Here is a 24,836-nt window from a genome sequence, read left to right on the forward strand (position 1 = left end):
TCAGGTCTAGTATATTTTCTCCTCTTGTGGGAATGGTGACTAGTTGTTCCATAGCATTTGAGTTTGTGAACTCAAGGAACCTTTGGGCTAGGGTGTTGGGGCTTGAGTAATGTTCCCAGTCTATGTTTGGGTAGTTGAAGTCACCCAATATGATGGTGTTTGGAGAGACATTTATACTCTCCAGTGTCTTCAGGAAGGCTGTGTGGGTTTCCTGAGTTTGAGAAGGTGGTCTGTAGCATGTTACAAACTGTAGGGCAGTTTTACCTATGGTTAATTTCACCTGGATGGTCTCCGATGCTTCGTGCGTTGCCACTAACCTGGAGGTGTGGGTATCCTTTATGAATATGGATACTCCCCCTCCTTTTGTAGTTCGGTCCGGATTTTGGGGCCGGAACGCATGATATGAGGTATAACCTGATAGTGCTGGGGTGCTCTCAGAAGCCTTGAACCAGGTTTCAGTCACAGCACAAACATAGATGTTCTCCATACTGAGGAGGGCTTCAAGGGCGTGCATCTTGAGGTTTAGACTTCTGGCATTGAGCAGTATTACCCTTAGTTTTTCTCCATTTTTGTTTTCTAGGGCGGTAGGTTTATCATTTGAGCCTCGCCTAAAAAAGGCACTATGGGGGTGGCAAGAGCCTTTGCCAATATCCGGAAGCCCAGGGGTGACGGGTGCAAGCCGTCCCTTGCGAAGCAGCGTGGCTTGTCAAGCATGTCATCCCAGGCAGACAGACATTGGATCCCCTTAGAATGACACCAGTAATTAAGCCAATTATTAAAGCTGATCATTTTGTCTCTGTATTGTGGCATCATTCTTGGTGAGGGTAGGATACTGCTCAGGGTCAGGGTCATACCGGCCTGGGCTACATAAGCTGAGAGCTCCTCTATGTCTCTTTTCATGTAGTCTACCATGGGGGTGAATTACTACTCCCTGTTTTGGACATGGGAGCTCCCCCACTGCTTAGATCTGTGCATAACCTGTGACTGAAGTCTTGTGGGTCTGCTGCCCCTGGGTTTGGACTGAGAAGGCCTGGAAGGGACTGGAAAGGCCAGCTCATTGAATGGCAAATCCAGGTGGTTGCACTTGTAAGAAATCTTTAACAGAGATGGAGAGCCAAATTATTTAGCTACAAAAATTGCCTGGTGACGGATAGTCCAGGTTTTGAACAAGGCACAAAACAGACAGCGAGGAATGTCGTGGACTGGCCCTAAACAGGTGATGCAGTAAGAATGAAAATCTCTATGCGGTATTTACTTTCCACAGGCAAGACAACTATTAATTGTTTCTGACATCGGTTAGAGCAAGAAAAATGATCCCCAACGGGGTACTTATCTTTTAGAAGACTTCAGGTCCGAAACTCGAAAACAAAAATTTCAGGAGTCGACCGACCTGCACTTGCAAAACAGCTTCTGCTTCGGGCACCACATGGCAAGAAAGACTGATGTAATGGCATCGGCTGCATGTTTTATACCCCTGACGTCATGGAAGAAGCAACAGCATCCGACACAGAAATCCCAAGACTCTGGTATTCAGGCCGGCTGAGGGCTACCTGCAGGCAGATAACCCAAATGTGATGACTGCAACAGTGAAACTCGAAGAATGAATCCTTGGATCACAGTCAGACACTTTCTCCAGATTCTAGGATCAAATCTTGAGCTCCTCCCTTAACCATAATGCCTGACCACTGTGTTACCGCAGATCAAGTTTGCAGCTACTGTACAATACCAACACAAGGTATTTTAACACTGACACGATAGTAAAGCGATAACTGAAAGATCAGGGGCTCAAACAGGAACTGTGGTTCCTATCAACAATTCTGTTAGGTCCCTCCCAAAGACATCGATAGGGGAAGGTGGGAGGGAAGCTGAGGAAGAACGAAAATGGACAACACAGTTCCATACTTATGGTGAATACATGACTTATTTCTGATGTTGTCATTTTCATTCATTCCTCAATGAGTGGGACAGAGTCCCAGCTAGAGTAACCTTGAGTGGCCCTCACAGAAGGAAGGATGTCCTGGCGAACTGCAGAACCAAAAGGATCTCTGTTTCTGGAGATGATGCCCTACTTGTAATAAGCAATAAAAGTATGAACATAAGACCATGTGACAGCTGCACAGTGTCACTAACGCAGGCTTTGGACCAAAAAGCAGCTGATGCAGCTACTGACCTAGTTGAATGTGTTACTGGTTGTCTTGGTAAGGTTAAGCTTCTCAAGGAATACACATAGGAAAAACATTGAGTGGAGTAATTTTTAGTTCACGTTTGGCAGGTGGATTGTGTTTCTTTAATGCAAAACCAAATAAGTTATCCACTTGGTCAGTGTAGTTTTGGAGACTGGTTTTCTCATATTACTGCTAGAGATGGAGACAACTGATCAGTTTTCCCAAATTCCTTAGTCCTGTGAAGGTAAAAATGAAGTTGGCTTTGTAACATCTAAAAGATGAAGGATATCTTCCATTTCAAATTTGGAGGGAAAAACTGGTAAACTGATCACTTGATTGCTGTTTCAGAGGCAACTTTTGGTAGAAAGAATTAGTGTATAAAGTAATAAGTTATGTACTCACCATAACGTTCCATCCGAGTAGGTAAACTTCATTTGTCAGCACCCTATGGGAATCGGATCCAAGCCGGCAGTTAACAGCTTTAGATCCGAGCTCCAAGCTCCACCCCCTACCCATAATCCCATGCCAACCCTGACTGACCTCAGATCAAGTTTGCTCAACAGCAGAAACTGCTATAAAATTATTATTCAAGATAAAGAGGGTAAAACCCATGGACCCGAGTATGAAGACATTCGCAAGTGAGGGTGCAGGAGGGAGGGACGGCTGCTGACAAATGAAGTTTACCTACTCAGATTGAACGTTATGGTGAGTACACAACTTCTTAATCTGAAGTAGTTAACTTCATTTGTGCAGCAACCTATGGGACAGAGTCCCCAGCTACCTGAATCTTGGGCGGCCTTCATGGAAGGATGTTCCGGAGCACTGCAGAGCCAAGGATGCTCTCCCTCTGGAGATAATGTCCAATTTATAGTGACTGATAAAGGTATGAGACGAGGCCCAAATGGCTGCCGAGCAAATATCATCCAGAGAGACTCTAGCTCTAAAAGCCGCAGAGGTAGACAAGAGTAGGGTGGGCATGGACTCCCTGAGGTGCGGGCCTGCCCAAACTTTCATACGCTAAAAAGATACACTGTGAAATCCATCTAGACAGTGTGACTTTAGAGACAGATTTACCCAAGTTAAATCTGGCAAAGGAGACGAACAACTGGTCGGATTTCCTATGACCAGATGTCCTGTGGATGTAGAAGCGAAGTTGTCTATGCACATCCAATGAGTGTAATTTGTATTCCCCTTTGTTATGGTAATTAGAAAAAAAAGACCGGCAGGTTGATGGACTGGTTAATATTAGACTCAGAGGCAACCTTGGGAAGAAAAGAGGGATTGGTCCCGAGGTAAACTCTATCCTTGTGAAAGGTCAAGTAAGGGGGGTTTACACAGAGGGCCTGTAGTTCAGAGACCCTTCGAGCTGAGGTGATAGTGACAAGAAAGGCCGTTTTTCATGACAAGAATTTAAGATCTACTGAAGATGCAGGCTCAAACGGGGGAGCTGTCAAGGCCTGAAGCACCAACGTTAAATCCCAAGGAGGGACTACATCCTTCACTGGAGGTCTGAGCAGAAAGGTGCCCTTTAAAAAGGTCTTGCACAATTTCGTGGTGATCAAAGGGCCCAATTCATTTCCCACGTGACAATGCGAGATCGCTGCTAGTTGAACCTTGACTGTCGAGGAGCTAGCCCCCTGATGAAACAGTCCTGACAAAGTCTAATACAGCAGGCAAAGGAGCTGTAAAAGGATCCAAATTTTTGCATTCCACCCAAATGGAGAAACGTTTCCATTTGCTGCTATAGATCTTTCTAGTAGGCGGCTTGTGCGCTGCTACTAGAATAGTTTTAACCAGGGAAGAGCTACCGGGAGTCCTAGCTACGAGTGGAACTGGAGCAGCCAAGCTGTGAGCTTGTCCAGATTCGGAGGTGGGATATTAGATCCAGACGGGGATTCAGAATCCAAGGAGGATTCACCAGATGAGACCAAAATGTAAGGGAACCAGGTTTGAAGAGGCCAAAACGGGGCAATGAGGATAATCCTGCTCCCCAACCGACTGGCTTTCTGAAGAAACTTAAGCAGAAGAAGAGGAGGGTAAGCATAAAGAAGACCGGGAGGCCAAGCATGCACCAGAGCGTCTCTCGGAGGTTCCCCGAAGGGGGAAATGAGAGCGAAGTAGTCGTAACATTTTGTGTTCGAGGGAGAGGCAAAGAGATTGCAACAGGGTTGACCCCATTTGGCGAAAATCTGATTTGCTATCTCAGGATACAGAGACAACTCGTATGGTAACAGGATGGTGCGACTTAGTTTGTCCGCTAGGATGTTGGACCATCCCGGAATGTGCGTTGCTATTGAGAAAGCGGTTGGTGGAGATCGCCCATTCCCACACCCTCATGGCCTCTCGACAGAGTGGGTAAGACCTGGTTCCCCCTTGTTTGTTGATGTACCAGACAACAGACATTGTCCGTCTGAATCGCAATCGTTCCTACAGGAAGAAGGTCCTGAAGTGCTTGCAATGCTAACCGCACTGCCCTCATCTCTAGGACGTTGATATGCAGTGAGGTCTCCGTGAGGTCCCACGTGCCTTGGACTGTCCTGCCCGAACAATGCCCCCCCCCACCCGAGGTGGGAGGCGTCCGTGGTCACCGTGGCTAGTGGAGGGGTCATAGAAAAGGGGAGTCCTTGCTGGAGGTCCAGAGATTGGAGCCACCATAGGAGGGCCCTCTTGCAAGCCCTGCTGAGGGGAATGGGGTGGCTCAGAGGATGGTGAAGAAAGGACCACTGGACCTGCAGGGTCCATTGTAAGACCCTCATGTTTAAACGTGCCATTGGCAATAGGTTGACTGCTGCCGCCATCGAGCCAAGAGCCCTCAGGACCAATTCCGCCGGGGGAGCTGGAGATTGCAGAATGGCCTGCACGTGTAGCCTCAGGGATTGTAGCCGGTCTGTGGTCAAGAAAGCTAGGAGCTTGTTTGTGTCTAATCTGGCCGCTATGAAGTCTATGGTCTGAGTCGGAATAAGAGACTTCTCTATGTTGATAGAGATCCCCAGCCAGGGAGCTAGACGAAGAAAGTAGTTTCTGGCTGCACAGAGTAGATGCCTTGTTGGGGCGGTCAGGAGCCAGTCGTCCAGGTACGGGAAGACCTGAATTCCCTGCAGCCTCAGGTGGACCGCTATCACTGCTAACACTTTGGTGAACACCCTGGGGACTGTGGTGAGCCCAAAGGGGAGGACCTTGAATTGGAAATGACTGGCTCCTAGCCGGAAGCGGAGGAACCTCCTAGATCACCTGTCCGTCAGAATGTGGTAGTACGCATCCTTGAGGTCTACAGAGCACATCCAATCATTCTCCTGCAAAAGGGGGAGAATGGACTGAAAGAGTGACCATGCGGAACTTCTCTTTGGTTACTGACAGATTCAGGGAAGAGAGGTCGAGGATTGCTCTCAAGTCCCCCGTCTTTTTCGCACCAAGAACCTGGAGTAAAACCCAGACCCGCACTGGTCTGGGGGGACGTGCTGGATGGCTCTTTTTTCCAGCAAATGTTGGATTTCCATTGCTGCGGCCTCCCTCTGATCGGGTGGGACATCGGGGAGGTATCTGGGGCTGCGAGGGTAACGAGAAAAGGGAATCTGATATCCTCTGGATATGATGCGAAGCACCCAGCAGTCTGTCGTGATGGACTCCCAAGCTGCTGGGTGCTTCAAGAAACGCCCCCCCCCCCCCGACTGCCTCCAGAGTGGAGCAGTCGGGCAACCCCTCAGGGGTGTTGAGTGGGTTGGTCCGAGAAGGGTTCTCTGGATCCAAAGTTCCGCAGACCCCCTCTGCCTCTAGGGCGGCGTCCACCCTGCCGTCATCTGCCGCAGAAGGGCTGGGAGCCCGGAGCGGGACGGGACTGTTGCGACTTCCATAACCACATCTTCTTCTGTCCCTTTTGGTTCTTAGAGAAGGACCTCTGGGGAGCAGAGAAGCGGACTCGGACGGCAGATGTCTTCCCGTCCTTTTCGCTCTGGACCAAGGTATCTCGCACGGTTTTGCCGAAGAGGGCAGACCATCAAAAGGGGCATTAGCAAAAGACGCTTTAAAGGGTTCTGCGAAATCACAGAGCCAGGCCTGACATCTCATAACTAGGCCTGCTCCGCTGCTTCTAGCGGCTCCTTCCGTGGCATGAGACAGTTGCCGCATAGAGGTGTTAGATCGTAGAGTGACCATCCAGGTGGAGTGTAATTGTTTATCCTCCGCCGACATGGACTCTGGCGATGCAGCGTACTCTTTGATAAAGTCCCGCTGCAGTCGGAGCACATGTGCCATGTAGTTCAGCGACCTCACAGAGAAGGTAGCCAAACTAAACTCCCGCTTCCTTAGGCAGTCCATCGACAGAGACTCCTTGCTCGGGGGATGAACCGAGGGACTCTCCTGAGCAAGTTCCCTGTTGGTGGCCGCCACCACCAACATGGCATCTACAGGGGGACCCTTACTCCAGTGGGACTTGTCAGAGGGTGGGCTAAGAATCTTGTCCGGGCACTTGGTGACTGGCTCCACAGTGTCCAGCTCCTTCCACGCCCTGGTAGTAATCAAGTCTACAAGGGGGTCGGACGGAGGGGACACCCAAGAGGTAGACGGGCCTGCTTCAAACGCCTCCAGGAACACGGATTCGTCCGAGGTAGGCTTTGGGGCAGACCACCCCCTCTTTATTTTGAGCATCTCCATGATGTCACCAAATGAGACATCTTCGGGGGTGATCTTGGGGAGCCTTCCCCTTCCTCCAAATCCGTGTCCTCAGTCAAGGACTCTGGGGGAGTCCAGGTGCCTCCTCTTGCACCTTCGCTTGTGAGAAACCTCCTCGGGGGGGCTGTCTGAGGAGGTCTCACCAGCAACATCTTGTTCCAATGGAACTACCTGGGACGTCAAAGCAGGCTGTCCCTGGGTCCGGGTGATGGAAGTCGGGCCCAACTGAGAAGGAGTGCAGGGTGGAGCCGTGGCAAGGGCTGGGAGCCTGGAATCTCTCGACAGGACCCTCTCCACCACGTCGAATGCCGAGGAAGAGCTGCTCTCTCTGGGATCCGAAAGCAGACCCTCCCTCTGATCCGACGGACGGATCGGGCCGGCACTGAAGCGATCGGATCCGACGGGCCAGTATGCTCCGACCTGGACAAAGCCGAAGGCATACCGATACCGCCGGATCCAAAGCTCAGCCCTCGGCTCCGAGAGCTCTGATCCGAAGAAAATGGACCCGACAGACTCGAGGGAAGTGTCAGCGCCAAAGCACCCGAGACTACCGGCGCCGACACACCCCCGGCTCCAAGGCTGCCCGGCTCAGAAGACTCCAAACTCTGGAAACAGGAAGAAGGAGAAGGAGCTATCGGGGCAAAGAAGGGGGGGGTCGAGCCCCCCCCCCGGATTTGGGGGGGGGCAGGAGCACTCCCATCTGCAGTTGGGCCTGGAGGAATCTTATCATCCGGTCCAAATCTGCATCCGTGAGACTTCTGGTAGATCTCGACGAGGCCACCGGGGCGGGAGTGTCACCTCGATGACCTCGAAGAAGATCGGGTCTCCTCCTCCTCAGGACCCGGTGAAAAGCACGGGGACCGGATCCGAGAAGGAGGAGACCCAGAAGACCTGGAGGGAGAAGACCGCTTAGCCGGGGGGGCCAAAGCGGTGGCCTCGGCCCACCGCTTGTGGTGCTTCTCCCTCCTCCTTTCTTTCCTGGCCTCCCTCTCCTCCAGGTCTAAGATGGCAGGTTGAGTCCCGGCCGGGGGGAGGGAAGCAGGAGTGGCAGCTGCAGCGGGAGCCACGGGAGGACCGGAGGTAGAAGCAGAGTCCGGGATCAGAAGACCCGCCAGAATCATCTTAGACCTCCGGTCCTTGAGTGCCCTGGGGTTGAATGCTGCACAAATGGTACAACCAGAGGACAGGTGCTCAACCCCAAGGCACAACACACAGTGTGGCCATCCGCTAGGGACAGCTTATGGCCACACTCAGTGCACTTAGAAAACATCACCTTTGGGGCTCAGACATACTGAGAAGGTAAAACCACACACACTCTGCCCCAAACACACACACACAACCCTAATGGAACCATGAAGGAAGGGGGAGGTAAAAAAGACAAAAAAAACATATAAAAGTTAAACTAGAGAGGGTTTTATATAAAAGGGACATGGAAACACTCAAAACCAATATTAGCAGAAAAAAAGAAAAAGGTAAATTTTCTCTCACAAAAAAGTCTCTTAACGCCTGGAACTCTAGATCAAGCTGCTGTTGGTTAACCGCAGCAAACTATATCTAAGGTCAGTCAGGGTTGGCAGGGGATTATGAGTAAGGTGAGGAGCTTGGAGCTCTGATCCAAAGCTGTTGAAAACTGCCGGCTCGGATCCGAGGTCGGATCCGATTCCCATATGTTGCTGCACAAATGAAGTTAACTATTTCAGATCTGTCTTTACAAAAAGTCAAATACGGTGGTTTCAAAGAGTGCTTGGAGTTCAGATACTAGTCTTGCTGAAGTTATGGCCACCAAAAAGACCACATTCCAAGACAGAAATTTAAGGTCTACTTTAGCTAGAGGGTTCAAAAGGTGAATGCACCACAGTCTGTAATGGCAATGTCAAGTCTCAAGGTGGAGTGAGGTCTCTAACTGGAGGTCTAATAAAAAAAAGGTACCATTAAGAAAGGTCTTTCATAACTTAGATGAAATCAAAGGAAAAGCATCATCTCCAAAGTGGTAGTTGGAGATATGGTTGCTAACTGAACTTTAACTGAGAAGAAACTTGCCACACTTTGAAAGATGGAGGCAAGAAACACAAAAACAGGGAGAGGGGTAGTGAAAGGATCCAACTCTCTCTGATGAACCCCCGAAAAAAACTTCTTCCAGTCAGTCTTATAAATCTCTTATAAATCTTCCTAGTCAAATGTTTTTAAGACAAAAAAAAGAATTTGGCGAACTGGAGAGGAAAGATGGAAAGTCTAGTCATCACTGGAATTGCAGAGACCATGTGATCAACTTGAAGCCTGCAATGTCCAGATGAACCATCCCTAATGGGTGTGACAGGTCGTCTCCATGGAGGACATACTAGCTGAGACCATAGGAAGGAAAAGCACATTTGCCAAGGCTAGAAGGGGGCAATGAGGATTACTTTAGGATTACTATGCTCCTCAACTGGAGCACTTTGTGAAGAAACTTGGGGATTAGAGGCAGGGGAGATGAGCATAAGGAGACCAGAGGGCCAAAAATGGACTACAGCATCCATCAGTGAATGTCCCTGAGGTGGGATTACAGCAGAGAACCTGCTGCATTTGTTGAGGGGAAGAGGCAAATTGCAGCATTTTTGACCCCATTTGTGGAAGATTACATTTGGCACTAATTGATTGAGAGACCACTTGTGAGGCATCAGGAAGGCCCTGCTGAGCTTGTCCTCCAAGATGTTGGACTTCCCCAGTATGTTCGTCGCTACAAGAAAGCAGCTGAAGGAGACTGCCTACTGCCAAACTTCCACTGCTTCCCAGCAAATAAGATCTGCTTCTCCTGTTTGCTAATGTACAGACTACAACATGCTGTTCATTTGAATAGCAAGAGTTCCTACTACTGAATTCACATCTTCCATATCAAACACTTTCATAAATATTTTTAGAATCTACCCTCTGTTATATTTTCATCTCCAGGTCCCCTAATACACTCTCATACCAAAAATCAAGTTCAATCCCCACCTACAAGTAATATTCCCCGTTGAAAGGCGACTTCTCCCCAAATTTTCTTAAGCTCCATAATAGCATTTTCGGTGGAATATAAACTTCCTCCCTTCCGATGGCTCACACACTACCACAGGTACACTACTGTCATCTTTCCAAATGCGTCTCTTACAGCATTGCTATTCGCATGCATTTCTTAAAACAATTCAATACTGTACTTTGTCTATACCTGTAAGGCCATTTACATACCAAAACACAGTAACCATGATATAAAAAAAAAAAAAAAAAAAAAAACTAAGTGTTCCACCTATTATACACATCTTTTGAATGTATACATTTCCAACTTCTAACTTGCATGCACACACCAAATGTTCGTTTGGCAGGCTGATCTTTTATACAGCTTTTCTTTTTAACTTCATCTGAACCAGTCACATTTTTAAGACTTTTTGCTTTAATGAAAAACCCTCAAACATGAAACTACATTTTTAGAACATTACAATTCCACATTAAAATTAGAATACACAAAACTATTGTGCATATTCAACAAAATTTAACCCACTAGAAAGGAACAATGGCCCCAAACTGACAGCTGCACACTCTGGTATAACCTTGTCTAAAATTAATGTTACCTGGGTTGGGAGGGTGGCCTAATGGTTAAGGTGTTTACCTTACAAACACAAGGTACAGGGGTCTGAGTCTCAAGGGATAATTGGCTAGACTTAAAATGGCTCGCAAGGGCAGTTAGCCTAGTACTAATCTATGAACCTATGCTAAAGCACATATTCCACTTACATCGACTGCAGTCTGTCTGGTCTGTTCTTATCTATTCACCTCACAGATGTGAAAAAGTGTTTGTATGCTTTCAGAAACCACAAACTTTTAGCCATAACAAAGAGCGATGACTATCTTTAAATAAAGACTAAACTGTTCACAGTTCTATTAAATGCATGCTTCTGTGGAGACTACTATCTCTTATGCAAGTAACTGCTTGCAACTGCAGACAGTTCAACTCCATACAAAAGTAATCTACAATGGGGGGGGGGGTGCCAACAACTTTGCAGATGCAGGAAGACTTCTTTCTAAGTTTCATTCAGAAATGAATATACACAGCTCCCATGGCTAACTGCCTTCAGCTCCAGACTCTCAATCACTGACGGAATCTGTTAGTGGAAACTAATACCTTTGCAGATTCAAGAAACTTAGCATTTTTCATGGCCTTCATCATTCTGCCTTACTTTTCAAGCCTAAAAATGTTTAAAGCTTAAGCCAACATTATTCATCTAGGCATCCACGTTTATAAAAACTAGAGAAACTATTATCTTAACTAGAGAAAACTATTATCTTAACTGTGCATATAATATAAATCGGTACACTTTTAAACCTATCCCCACTCGATCAGCCCAAGGTCACATTATAGCAAACTTGCTTCTTCAGCTTTTCTCAAAACACTGTAATAGTCTACGTTTCTTGTAACTTAAAATTGTTTATTTTAATATGGTTGTGGGTCAGTGAGAAGACCCTTCCTATTTAAAATACCACTGAATGTACACTATACAAAACTGCTTAAACATGTAGATGTTATGTGATCCTATCTCGCCTACATTCTGACTGATGGGTTCGGAGCCGATCCCTCGGCTCCGACTCGGCACGCTTATGCCAAAGAGCGAAGTCTCTAATTGGCTGAGCTTACTATATCCCAGGATGCGCCACTACCAGTCCCCCAGATCTCGTTTGCCGCTTTCCTGCGAAGACGTGGTCTCGAGCTGGCTGGGCTGAGTAGTTATTTTAACTAACTTTTTGTGTCAGTTTTTTGCTGTTTTTTGTCTCAAAAGCTGTTTTAACGGCTAACGCTTCTCATTGTTTGTGTTTGGATTTGTTGAAGACTTGTTGTGTGATTGGGTTGAGTTTGGTTTAGGCCCCCTTCATCTAGGGCCTTCCCGGTCAGTCAACCCTTCTAAAACCTTACAGGGTTTTCAAAGTTCCCTGTCATTTGCGCTTTTAAGCGATAACTGTAAGCCTATATTTAGGTTTGTCAATTGTATTTTTTTCCTAGTCAAAGTTACTGAAATTGTCTACCATAATGTCTCAGAATCCTAGGCCTTCGGGCTTTAAAAAATGTACAAAATGTAGTTTCAAAATGTCCATCACAGACGATCATTCGCTCTGTGTGTATTGTTTGGGTGCAAAACACTTACAGGAGTCATGCAGCGTATGTCACGCTTTTTCCTCAAGGGTCCTCCAGGAGAGGAAAAATAAATTGATTCTTAAGGGATTAATTAAACCTTCTTTTGAAGAAGCCTTGGCATCCTCTCCTTCTCCGCTAAAGAAAGGGCGCGGTTCCGACCAGTCCGTCGGATCCGACCGCCAAGAGACATAGGCAGGCCTCTCCCAGGACTCGGAGCCGAGGTCGAACGTCTGCCTCGATGCCACCAGCATCGACTCCTCTGGCTTCGGAGCCGATGGCTGGGGCATCGAGGCGGGACACCTCGCGGCTCCACTGGTCTCGGAGCCGACAAGGGTCGCCCGCAGACACTTCCTCCTCGGCGAAGTCCACCTCGGCACCGATGGAATCTGGTGTGTGTATTCCTTCGGCGCCGATAGTCATCGAGTCACCTCGAGCCGGTCCCTAGTCCTTTGGGGCCGTTGGAGAGGCTCTCAACCCGCTCTGTTTCCTCTCGGTCTTCGAGGATGTCAGATTCTGATATAGACAGGGTGCTCCAAAGACTGTTCCAGTCCCCAGTCTTCCAAAATTTGTTTCGGTTCCGACCCAGTTGGCTTCGGAGCCGATGACCTGGCCCACCCATTGCCATTCCTCCTCCGACTGCTTCGGCTCCGCCGGAGCAGGTGCTGTTGGAGCCGGTGGAGACCTTAGGGTCGGCTCCGACCCTTACTCCAACCCGGCCTCGGGTCCGAGTTTGCACGGACTTCTTCGGCTGGACCCGGGGTGATGTTTCGGGACCTATGCTGGTTCCGAGCCTCCCGCGGGACTTCCGTCGGCTATCATGGCTCGGGACCGGACACTCCCAGGATTCTGGGGTCCGGCTTTCAGAGCCATGAGGAGTGCCTTGGCCAAGTCCTCTTCGGCCATCTCTCCGCTTTTACCAGCACCTTCCCTGGCCCTCGAGACTGGGTCTTTGGCAGTTCCCCTGTCCGTGGTCAGCGGAGTCCCGGGGCCTGAGGTTACCCCCAGTGGGGGTTCCCCTCCTCCTGAGGGTTCTTCGGAGTTGTCTTCGGAGGAACCCCCAAGGAAGAGATCGTGCAAGAGGAAGCACGTGGACTCCCCCGAGTCTATTACATCAGACACTGATCTTGATGATGCAGAGGGGTCCCAGTCGTCCTCGGATGATGTCCCATTTGCAGACATCTTAGAGATCCTCAAACAACGAGGTGGCTGGATATCCAAACCCCCCTCTGCTGATGAGTCAGTGCTCCTCAAGGCCTTTGGGGCTCAGCCCTCCGCCTCCTGGGTGTCTCCGCCTCGACGAGCTTCTGGATTTAGTTTGTCGGGCGTGGGAACATCCAGATACCGTGGAACCAGTCCCTTCTCGTCCAAATAAATTTTTGTCTGCTCCCCCCAAGAAGGAGTTCCTCACTAAAGGCGTGGCTGTAGATGCCATGGTGGTGGCATCTGCTACACAACAGGACGTGGCAGAGGCTTCAACGTCCATCCATCCTCCTAATAAGGAGTCTAGGAGTATGGACAGGTACGGGAAGCGCACCCTGACTTCAGCGGCCTTTAAGGTCTCTGAATTATTTGGCACATTTTACCAGGCTTCAGAGGGATCTGGTCAAGGAGTTGTCAGATTCCTCTCGGTAACCTACCTGAGCAGCTAGCCCAGTCGGTTAGCTCTCAGTTGGCTATCCCACGCCAATTTCTAACTCGTCCATGAGGCTCATTTCCTATGCAGCCGAAGGGGCGGGTAGAGCGGCAGGCACAGGCGTGGCTCTACGGAGACAAGCCTGGCTCCGCCAGTTTCTGGAAGCCTTCAAGTCTTCCTTCGCCGACGCTCCCTTTGATGGGTCCTCCTTGTTTGGACCCAAGGTTAAAGACACCCTTACCCGCTGTGAGCAAGAGGGAAAAACTTTATCTGCCGTAGGTGCCCGTTATTCCACTCCCTTTCGGCCTTACCCTAAGGCTAAAGGAGGGGGGAAAATGTGGTTCCGAAATCTCGTAAGTTTTTCTCCCAACAGCAGGAAGATTCCCTTCCAGAGGCAGAGGACGGGAAATTTTTCAGGGAGACGCCGTCCCAGAGGCGCAGAGGGCCCGCAATTCTGGAGACCGCGAGTCCTTTCGCGGCTCTTCAGCCTCCCACACGCCATGAGGGATTGCCCGGCTGTGCTGCTCGAGCCAGTCGGGTGTCGCTTTGCCAAGCACCTAAAAGCCTGGGAGTCAATCACTCAGGACAGATGGGTGCTTCGGATCATTGCCGGAGGTTACACCATCCCATTCACATTCCAAAAGAATCCCGGACCCACCACCCAGTCAAAGGGAAATGGCAGCCGCAGAAGCTTTAAAGCTGCTAGAAAGGAGTCATCCAACCGGTCCCCACAGACCAGATCGGATCAGGAAATTACTCCAGGTTCTTTTAGTGCCAAAAGACAGGGGACCTGAGACCAATATTGGATCTCAGCAGACTGAACCAATCCGTCACGAAATCCAAATTCGAATGGTCACGTTACAATCCATTCTCCCATTGTTGGAGAAGGATGTTTGGATGTGCTCCATAGACCTCAAGGACGCCTATTATCACATACCGATACATCAGGCGTCCAGGAGGTATCTGCGCTTCAGCCTGGGAGTCAGTCATTACCAATTTTGCGCTCTGCCCTTTGGTCTCACCACAGCCCCCAGGGTGTTCACCAAGTGTTTGGCAGTAGTGACGGCTCACCTGAGAAGTCTTGGATTCCAAGTGTTTCCCTATCTGGACGACTGGCTCCTGACTGCCACCACCAGGCATCTACTAATGGACAACCTCAAAGCCACCATCTCCCTGGGTGTTACCCTGGGGATTACATTCAATTGGTCAAAGTCTGTCTTGCTGCCCTCTCAGCGTATAAAGTCCATAGGAGCAGAGATAGACTCAAGATTGATGCGTCTTTCTTCCTGCCGAAAGGATCCAAACTTTACAGGGCCAAGTTCAAGCTCTGATCTCGAGATCCAAAGCCCCAGCCAGGATGGTTCTACAAGTTTTAGGCTCAATGTCTGCCACGGTTCTTTTAGTTCCTCTGGCAAGATTGCACATGAGGATTCTTCAGTGGCTATTGTCAACTCAATGGTCCTTTCAGGATCTTCCTCTCAATCATCACATCATGATTACGGAAATATGCAAACGGGACCTTCGCTGGTGGCTTCAGACATCCAATCTGAATCAAGGAAGCCCCTTTGTTATTCCCTCTCCAGTGGTTACCCTGACGACAGATGCCTCCCAGATAGGGTGGGGGGGGGCATTGTCTGGGCAGGCTAGTTCAGGGCTCCTGGCTTCCAGACAGCTCTTCTCCACATCAACGTGTTGGAGATGAGGGCTGTACTTCTATCCCTACAGGCCTTACACAAGTTTCTTCCTCAGGGCATCATCGCCATCCACACAGATAACATGTCGGTGGTCTGGTATCTGAACAAACAAGGAGGGACCAGATCTTACCCCCTTTGCAGAGAGGCCATGAGAGTGTGGGAATGGGCTGTAGCTACCAACCGCTTCTTGGTAGCGACCCACATTCCGGAAGGTCAAATATATTGGCAGACAAATTGAGCAGGACAATTCTTTCTCCTCACGAGTGGTCTCTAAACCAAACAGTAGCAGCTCAGGTTTTCAGGAGATGGGGACGCCGTGCTGCGACCTATTTGCAACTCCACTAAACACCAAGTGCCAAAGGTTCTTCTCCTTGATCCCACATCAGGGAGTACCAGCTATGGATGCTCTAGCACAACCTTGGCCAACAGGGCTACTTTATGCCTTTCCTCAGATTCCACTTCTCTCCAAAGTCATTCCAAAAGCTTCTCAATTGGGGTCCGCAATGATACTGATTGCCCCATACTGGCCGCGTCAGGTATGGTTTCCTTACCTGAAGAAGCATGCGTGGACGATCCGTGGACTTTAGACCTAATTCGGACCTAATTCATCAGTCGGGACATCAGCATCAGTCCCTTCGATCTTTGAAATTGACAGCTTGTCTCTTCCACTTCCGACTTTAGTCAGAAGTCACACACTAGACCCGGAAGTTGTTCACATTTTATCTTCGGCCCACAAACCCACCACTAACAAATTGTACCTCAGTAAGTGGAAGAGGTTTGCTATCTGGGCTCAACTTAAGGGCTTAGACCCTATCACTGCTCCTATCCCAGAGGTTTTGAAATTCTTAACATCCCTGTTTAATCAAGGATCTTCTGTCTCTACTATTAAAGTCCAACTAGCGGCTATCTCTAAATTCCACGAATCCATGGATCCTCCATTGATGAGCAGCAGACTATGCAAAACTTTCATTAAAGGTGCGGGCCTGTTAAGACCCCCATTTTTCATCCTGCCTCCCTGGGATCTTGATTTGGTGCTTCCCGCATTAACATCTTCCCCTTTCGAACCGGCTGCTACATGTGAGTTAAAATATCTGTCTTGGAAAACTGCCTTCTTAGTTGCAATTACTTCTGCAAGAAGAGTTTCAGAGCTTCAAGCCCTGTCTATTAAGCCACCGTACTTGATTTTCCACAAGGATAGAGTATCACTTAGGCCTAATCCATCCTTTGTCCCAAAGGTCTGTTCTAGTTTCTGTCTCCAACAATCTCTAGAGCTACCAGTTTTCTTCCCAAAATTCTCTAATGAAGCAGAATACACTCTCCATAAATTGGATGTTCACAGGCAATTACGCTTCTATTTAGACAGGACTCAGCAACTTCGTAAGTCAGACCAGTTGTTTGTGTCCTTCTCAGATAATAAATTGGGTCAAACCATCACAAAAGCTACTATCTCCAAATGGATCAGAGATTGCATAACTCAGGCTTATTCTTCTTGAATAAGCAACTTACAACATCTATCAAAGCTCATTCTACCAGAGCTATGGCTACTTCTATAGCTTTTCATTCCAAGCTCGCTATATCGGAAATTTGTGCTGCGGCTACTTGGTCCAACCCGCACACTTTCATTTCCCACTACAAATTGGATGTGGCATCTAAAGGACGAGCATCATTTGGTTCCACGGTACTCAGGAGTGTTTTCCAGTGAGCCACCCAGGATTCAGGTGCTAGGACGCTGTCCCATCAGTCAGAATGTAGGCGAGATAGGATCACATAACATCTTTTAGTTATGTACTCACCATAACTTCAGATGTTTGGGATCCATCTACATTCCTAAAACCCACCCTCCTTCCCCTGCCTTGGAGATCAGAAGAGATTGAACGGTTTTGAGTTTTACTGTTTATCTTGTTTCATCTGACGATGTTATATAAGCAGGGCGTGCATGTGTGCATGTATGCGGACAAACTAGATCTGGGGGACTGGTAGTGGTGCATCCTGGGATATAGTAAGCTCAGCCAATTAGAGACTTCGCTCTTTGGCATAAGTCGGAGCCGAGGGATCGGCTCCGAACCCATCAGTCAGAATGTAGGCGAGATGGATCCCAAACATCTGAAGTTATGGTGAGTACATAACTAAAAGTTTTAGTTTATATTCTGAAATGTTTTAAACAAATACTAGTAAGAAAAAAAAAAGTTTTATTTAGTGTTACTTCTTTCCCTTTAGTGTCCTAAACATTAATGAGTGTGTGATGTATATGCTTTACGGTCTACCCACAAGTTTAGAAAAGTCAAAAGCCCAGTCCTCTCTCAGGCACTTTCTAGTAAAGTTGTATTTGACAAACTGGTCATGTACAGACTCATTAGTAATTTGTGTTGCTCAACATCGTTGTGCTCATTTCTCCACTCCCAACATTAGACCCTGGTTCAAGGTACTCCTCTAGTCAACTCCTGTGCTTCACTCTTTCAAGCAGTTTAAGGTTTCACTGTGAAACTCTCTACAAGTTTTATGGTTACAATAAGGAGAAGCAGTGCACATCACCTGCCTGCTGGATTACTTTTTGTTGGATAAACTATTTCCTCCTTTGTCTGTTCTGAATCAACAAATTCCGTTGATCCTCCAGGGAGAAAAGGGCAGCTAGATACACTAGCTTGAACCTCACACATGAGCCTCAACACTCCCCAAATGCTGGGATAAATGTGTTTCTCTTCTACCTGGGGCAAAGTGAATAATCATTTGCTGGGATAAATTCTGCCTGGTGTACAGTGAATAATCATCTTCCACAAACACACTGCTGTTTCCTGCGGTGGGTTAATGAGATACTGGAATCTCAGAGGACAGGGGAGGGACATACTCAGTCTAAATTGCTGTTAAGCCATCTTAGTATCTCAGCCCTGGGACCTCCAGGCTTCCCTTTTAGTCTTGCCATAGTTTTTATGTTGCAGGCTGTCTTCCCATTTAAGTTGATTTATTTTTTTCTGCCTCCAAAGACAGGACCAAGTTTTTGTGACAATTTCTACCACAGATTAGTGGCATGGTAATGAATACTGCTTCAATGATAACAGTCTTTCTCTACTCCTCCACATTTTTACACATCTTTTCTTAGTAGGCCAATGAACACTAGGGCCTTTTTACGGCTACCCATGCACCCCAAATTTCTGACAAAGTCTGGTACCCTTGGCAGTAAAAGCAGGGGCTTCGGAGATGAAACATTTACAGCATGTCTTTGTCAATTAGAGAGATAGGTGCCAAACCAACGGTGAATTTCCATGTTCTGCAGGAGACCCAAAAGCAACTCAAGTACAGTGTTAAGGAGTTGAGCTTTAATATGGTCTCACAGGGTATAGTGCCTCAGCCAAATGTCTCCCCTTATCAAAAACTCTGAACCCAAAGTCTCTTGGAATACATCAACAGCATCAAAGCCACATTTGATGGCCCCTCTTTTGGCTAAGGGCCAATCACTACCAGTTCACAGCCCTGCCCTTTGGACTCACCACAGCCAGGCAGGTGTTTACAAAATGTAAGTCAGTGGAGGACTGAGGAATTTCTCAGCTTTTTTGGGGACCGGCTCCACTGTGTCCGGCATCTTCCAAGCCCTGCCGGCTACAAGATCTACAAGCTCGTTTGGGGGGGTGGGGGGTGACACCCAGGTAGAAGACGGGCCAGTCCCAAAGGCTCTCAGAAACATGGATTCCTCCAAAGACAGGGTGGATGAAAACCAGCCAGCTCTTTGCTTAAGAATTTCAAGGATGTCCACCAAAGGACAGTTCCTCAGATGGAAGCCTGGGGGACCCATCTCCCTCCTTGAAATCAGTGTCCTCCATGAGGGACACTCTGAGCGAGTCCAAGTGTCTCCTCTTACCCACACACTTTCAAGGGGATTCCTCCACTGTGGGATCAGGGGAGGACTCGGAAGAGACAGGGACCCCAAGTGCAGCAGTGCCCATCTGAAGGCACTCACAGGAGGGCGGACCCTGGAGCCCTCACCAACCAAAGCAAAGAAGGGATGAGGAAGACCTAGAGACGGAGAGATGACTGCCAAGCTGGAGAAGTTCCTCTCTACCACCCAGGTCAGACTGGACGAAGCCCCCCTTTCCTCCCCCCACACCCAGGGCTGCCCCGGGGTGGGGGGACTCCGGCACAGCATTGAAGCCCTCCCTCTCAACAGTATCAGCCCCGAGCTGTCCAAAGCCCCCAAGGTAAGAGAAAGGTCTGAAAGTTCAGGGATCGAACCAACCTCCAGAGAACCTGGAACAACCTCAAGGAGACGAGGCACACCCTGTTCCAAGGGCAAGAGAACAGAGCCAGCCAGGGATCCTGATGGTGTTAAGGTAGGAATACAAGACACCGGCCTCTCACTTGGTGCTCTGGACTTGATGTTCCACACCCAGATGAAATGGAAGAAAACAGTGGAATCCTGTGGATGGGGAAGGCCCCTTGAGACTTCTGGCAGATGCAGAAGAATGGAATTATCTGGCTGGGGATCCTGCCTTGGGTCAGACAGTTCTATGGTTCCGTGAGGGGAACAGGCTCCAATGCATCTGATAGCCTCAGCTTTTTGGAGACAGGACGAGACCCTTATGAAGGAAGGGGTGATCCCTTACGATCCTACGAGGGCTTTGTGGGAGAGTCCGTAGGCAGGGGACGACACTTGAGCCAAGCCCTTTAGGAGTAATTTGTTGCGGCACTCCACAAGAGCCCTGGAGTTGAATGCAGCACAAATATCACATTCAAACTCCAGGTGGGCAGCTCCCAAACAGTAAAGACAATCCTCATGCAAATCGGAATAAGGCATCTAACCATCATACAAGGAGCATCATTTGATACCCAAGGGTTTCTCACACACACACACACACACACAAACACACACACACACAAAGAAAGGAATTTTTTTGTTTTTTTTTTTTGAGGAGGAGATCTATTACAAAGATCAGAAATTACTGAGACTGGATGGACTGATGACTTAGACTGATAGGTTGCCTGGCTTGAATGGGATGGTCCCTTTAAAGCCTTTGCTCAAGGAGCAGAGACTTCTGAGATGGCCAAGAATGACAGATCATTACCTTTTAAAACCAGGAAGTCCTGCTAACAAAGCAGGATCTGAAGAAGGCAACTGCCGAAAGCGCTTATCCATTTGTATTTATTTTTAGTTTTACTCTAAGGTTCATAGTTTTTATAAATTTATTTTTTTTACATATGAGTCTATTAAACTAGCTTTTAACTTCCACCGTGGTGACACAGCTTTATTTTGTTCACACACAATATTAAAGGAGCCAGGACAGATCTCCATGGGCCATCTATTCTTGGAAGAGCTTGGAACAGACGTACTGCCCTTGTACTGCAAAACGAAAGCTTTCCATGCATGCTAATCCTGTAATGACTTTTACAACGGGTTCTGCCAGGAGTCTTGGTGTGGGTGTAGAACACACAGCATTCCCACAAAGGACAGCTACAAATGGTATACTGCACCTTTTGGAAACTTGCTGTACCAACAGGTCACGGTTAGACAGGACCACTATAACCACTTAATGTCTGGCTACACTGTGCAAGTGGCAGGGAAGAGGACAATCTATTCAGAATTAGAATAGGACATTTTGAGTGGGTGGAGGACTAGTGCCCCTTCTGAAACAGCTAATCTTTGAACTGCTTGAGACAGTACTCATTTAATATCACTATATCATCCAACAAAGGCTATACTCTTGGCCATGCCTATACTCTAATGACTGTGGCTGTTGCATTTAAATGCTTGCATGCTTGCTTACCTAAGAGTCATCCGTAAAAATTCTGAAAGGTGTTACTTCAAGGCCAGAGTACGGAACCTCCCTGTGTATGCCCTCAAGCTGTCAATCTACCATACTAATGCTTAGAGTAGATGAAGTACATGCATCCTTTCTGAAACTTTATAAAACACAGGTCTCCTATGTCAAAAAGGCACAAGTGTGAGCTGGTGACAAAGATCATATAACTGCATGCAGCAAAATGAAGTCAGTGTTGCTTACTAAAAGTTCGTATATAATAAAAACAATTAATCCCTAGAAATAATGTTCAAACAAGGATTTCTCAACAGGTATCCTCAAAAGCTTGTCTAAATGCAGAAATGGCAGCAGTATAGCACAGGATCACATTTAACATGTGCCCGGAAGCACCTCCTTCAGAGGGTGGCAGAAGATAGTACAACCTAAGTCAGATGGTGGTCTTTGGGTACGAGCTGCATGCACACATGCAAGCAATATGGGACATCTCACATAGAGAGCGTACACAGGTGCTCTTCTAGACTGTCACCTTCTCCACCGAACCATTCACAGTCAAAGCTTGAAGAGGTTAAGGTACGTCAACAAAACTAATGCTACAGCCATCAGGCTTCTGGGGTACAGTGAAGGCTTTGGCTTCAGACCAAAGGTTAGTTTCTTTACCAAGGCCTTTAAGCTCAAGCAAAAGGTGCATCTGAAAGAAGAAAGGCATTTCTCACTATGGCAGAGGATTTTTTTACTACATCTGCAGATACAAGCAGAGAAACAGCAAAGATACCCACATTAGACAATATGCTTTCGCACTGTACATGTGACTAACTTGTTTAACGGAGGTGTGCCTGGGAAGCAGCATTCAGTTTTGACATCATTAAAATCTCCAAGAGTCCTTGAAAAGGCAGGCAAATGTTTGCTGTCAACAGATTACTAATGGGAAATCACAGACACTTGCTACTTCTCCACAAGACCATAAGGTGGAGTACATGCAAACAGCTGCATTTGAGGAACCACAATTCTCAGCCCTTCACAGAAATGGCATCATCACAAAGGCAGACTGTTATAGCTAATTCTGAATCATTTTAGGAGGAAACTGGAATCTCTAGCTGCATCTCTGAGAAGTCTTAGACTCACATTCAGGAAAAGAATCTCCTTGGCACAAAATTATTCTTTTTTTCTCTGCAAAGAAAGCAATATACTTGCTCACTCTGCAAAACACAGCCAAGTACAACAAATATTAAACTCCACAGAGAGAAAAAACATAAAAACTGAAAATCATTTGACATAATCAGTGAACCAGCACACTCAATGGCATTTCCAGAGGACCTCAACCTTGGGGGGGGGGTCTCCAACTTGCAGGAATTACAGGGTGATGCAAATAAATGTAACACTGACCAATTACCTAACGTATCACAACTTTAGAAATCAAGAATGGTACTAAAAGACAGCCATCCATCTACAAACCAAAGATGGTGTAGGCACCCCTCCATATAATGAACCCAGTGACCATAGTCTGACAAATGTTGGGTCTCTAAAATCACAGATCTCCAAAGTGCTCCTAATAGTGCCTACATGAAAGTGGCCCTTAACCCTTTATGAGGCACATTTAGATGGTTGAATCAGACTGGAGAGACTCCAAATAAAGCTTTTTAAACACTAATGGCTTAGGTTCACAGGTTTCATGAACAGGCTTAAAACCAGAAGACTTTACGCCACAGATGACCTTTTGGAATGTGCTGGTTGCCCAATAAGTCAACCAACTCTTTCTTGAAGCTGATCTCATAGGCTGCAAGGGGAATTTATTCCACAAGTGTGAAACATGAAACAGTCATTACTCCCAGCATGGCCAATACTAATTTTTAATCAAAGCCGAGTTTATTTTCAGGCCATGTAATGAATACTCTAAGCAAACTGTTTCAAACATTATGGGACACTTTAGCAATGGTCATTCCCCAACTTCACCTAAAACGATCGCAGCTCATATGCGTGAAACTTAACTATTGCAACCTACCTACAGTATCCTACGCATGTGTCTGAAAAACATGCCGCAAATTTGTAGCTCGTAAAACATTTTGAAAAAAATACAACGCATCAGAAAACATGACATTAAACAGCCCTTAAAAGCAGCAGTAAAATTGTCACCGTTTTTACACTTTCTAAACAAATATATATTCATTCAGTTAAACAACGGAGAAAAGTGCACCACCAGACGAATTAGCATTTATGCCGCATTTCAATAACGAATAGCACAAAGCTTTAAGTCCTCCCAATAGCTCCAGCTTCATTACAAAGGAGAGAGGAGAACTGCTCTTGTACTAACCTCTAAATGTGGTGGCTGCAATACGATCTGCTGGTATCGCTGAAGAAGCTGCTGAAGCTGGCCATGTTGTTGCATTAGTAACTGATACTGATAGCCAGCACGTTGCTGTTGCCACTGTGCTGCAGCAGCCTGCAGGTGCATCAGCCGTGCCTGTTCTTCGGGATCATCTGGCGGTTTCACAGATGGCTCCTGTAGGACACGCGGACAAAGGCAAGATAGAAATGAATAAAAATTAGCAGACTGTTGAACATTGTGGAAAATTCTATACAAATTAACCAGATTTAATTCTGCATTACTTTTTCTACATTAAATGCATTCATTTTAAAAGTACATTTATGTTCATTAATTTAAGTCATGTTACTTTGTAAATTGTTCATGATATACAATTTTGAGTGTTCTGCCACTATCTGATGAAGTTTCTGGAAGAAAGTGTTTACTCTGTGCTGTGTGAATTTTGTGAAAGCTTCTAAAATGCGCTTTTCTGAAAATGGCTCTTTTTACTTGAACTTTTGTTTAAAAAAAACTTGTTAAATTAAATCAACTAATGATTAAATAGCCGCATTGGTGCAGCGGTGGCATTGTCGCCTCGCAACAGGAGGTTCTCCCGTTCAATTCTCAGCTGGAGCGCCTTCAGTGTGGAGTCTGCATGTCCTCCCCGAGGTTGAGAGGCGTTTAAAAGACATGCGTGAATGGGCGTGCCTTCTTTGAAGGTCGGGCATCGGGCTGGCACAATAAAAATGTACAGCCAATCATTAGCGGACTGGAGTTCCGCTGTGGTGACCCCTAACCAGGAAAAGCTGAAAGAGGAACATACTGCAATGAAAGAGAATGCAGATTTTTCAATGAAACTACAGTTTGTATGCATCAAGGAAAAAAATATGAAAAATCATAGCTATTTTATGCAGGTATGCTGAAATTTTTAAATCTTTATGAGCAAGTAAATGCTAGAAAAAGAATTTAAAATAAATAAAATTGGCTTGGGCACAGTTCTTCAAAATGTGAAATTTTGTGTGACCCCCATTAGTAGTGATGACCATAGAAAAAATAATTCAGAAAGACAGACACAAAAAAGGCTTGTATTTCTAGGGCTAGAGGGGAACTGTAGACAGGACTAGCCACACTGAATAGAGCTGGAGTTTCTTCAGCCGGGCAACATACGACATATGTTCGAGACCCTTTATCCTCTTGGTGAGGAACTTTTGGGGTCTTTCCAACTGTTGCAGGTGTCGGTTAAGATACATCCCAAATGGGGCATTGTACTCAATCATAGGCCTGATAAGAGAAGAGTACAGGGGCACAATGACCTCTCTTCATCTAGATGTGAATCCCTTCATAAGGTGGGCAATATAGAAGGTCTTCCTAACCACCTTGGCAATGTGAGTGTCAAATGAGAGGTTACTGTCAACTTAGATCCCTAGGTCCCCGATTACCTCCTCCGTACTTAAATGGATTACCACCTATGTGGTAATTTGTAGGCCTGC

General features: G+C 47.1%; 1 protein-coding gene across 1 annotated transcript in view; it reads right to left on the bottom strand.

Moving 5' to 3' along the window:
- The window catches only part of YLPM1 (YLP motif containing 1), a gene marked incomplete in the record, with an annotated part of 1,534,972 nt that overhangs the window by 1,402,415 nt on the left and 107,721 nt on the right, over window positions 1-24,836 (bottom strand). The window contains 1 exon segment of the mRNA XM_044073602.1: window positions 23,356-23,544. Coding sequence (XP_043929537.1) covers window positions 23,356-23,544 — 189 coding nt within the window.

The sequence above is a fragment of the Protopterus annectens genome, chromosome 6.part0, assembly GCF_019279795.1.
Source record: "Protopterus annectens isolate FY-2018-M chromosome 6.part0, PAN1.0, whole genome shotgun sequence".
Lineage (NCBI taxonomy): Eukaryota > Metazoa > Chordata > Ceratodontiformes > Protopteridae > Protopterus > Protopterus annectens.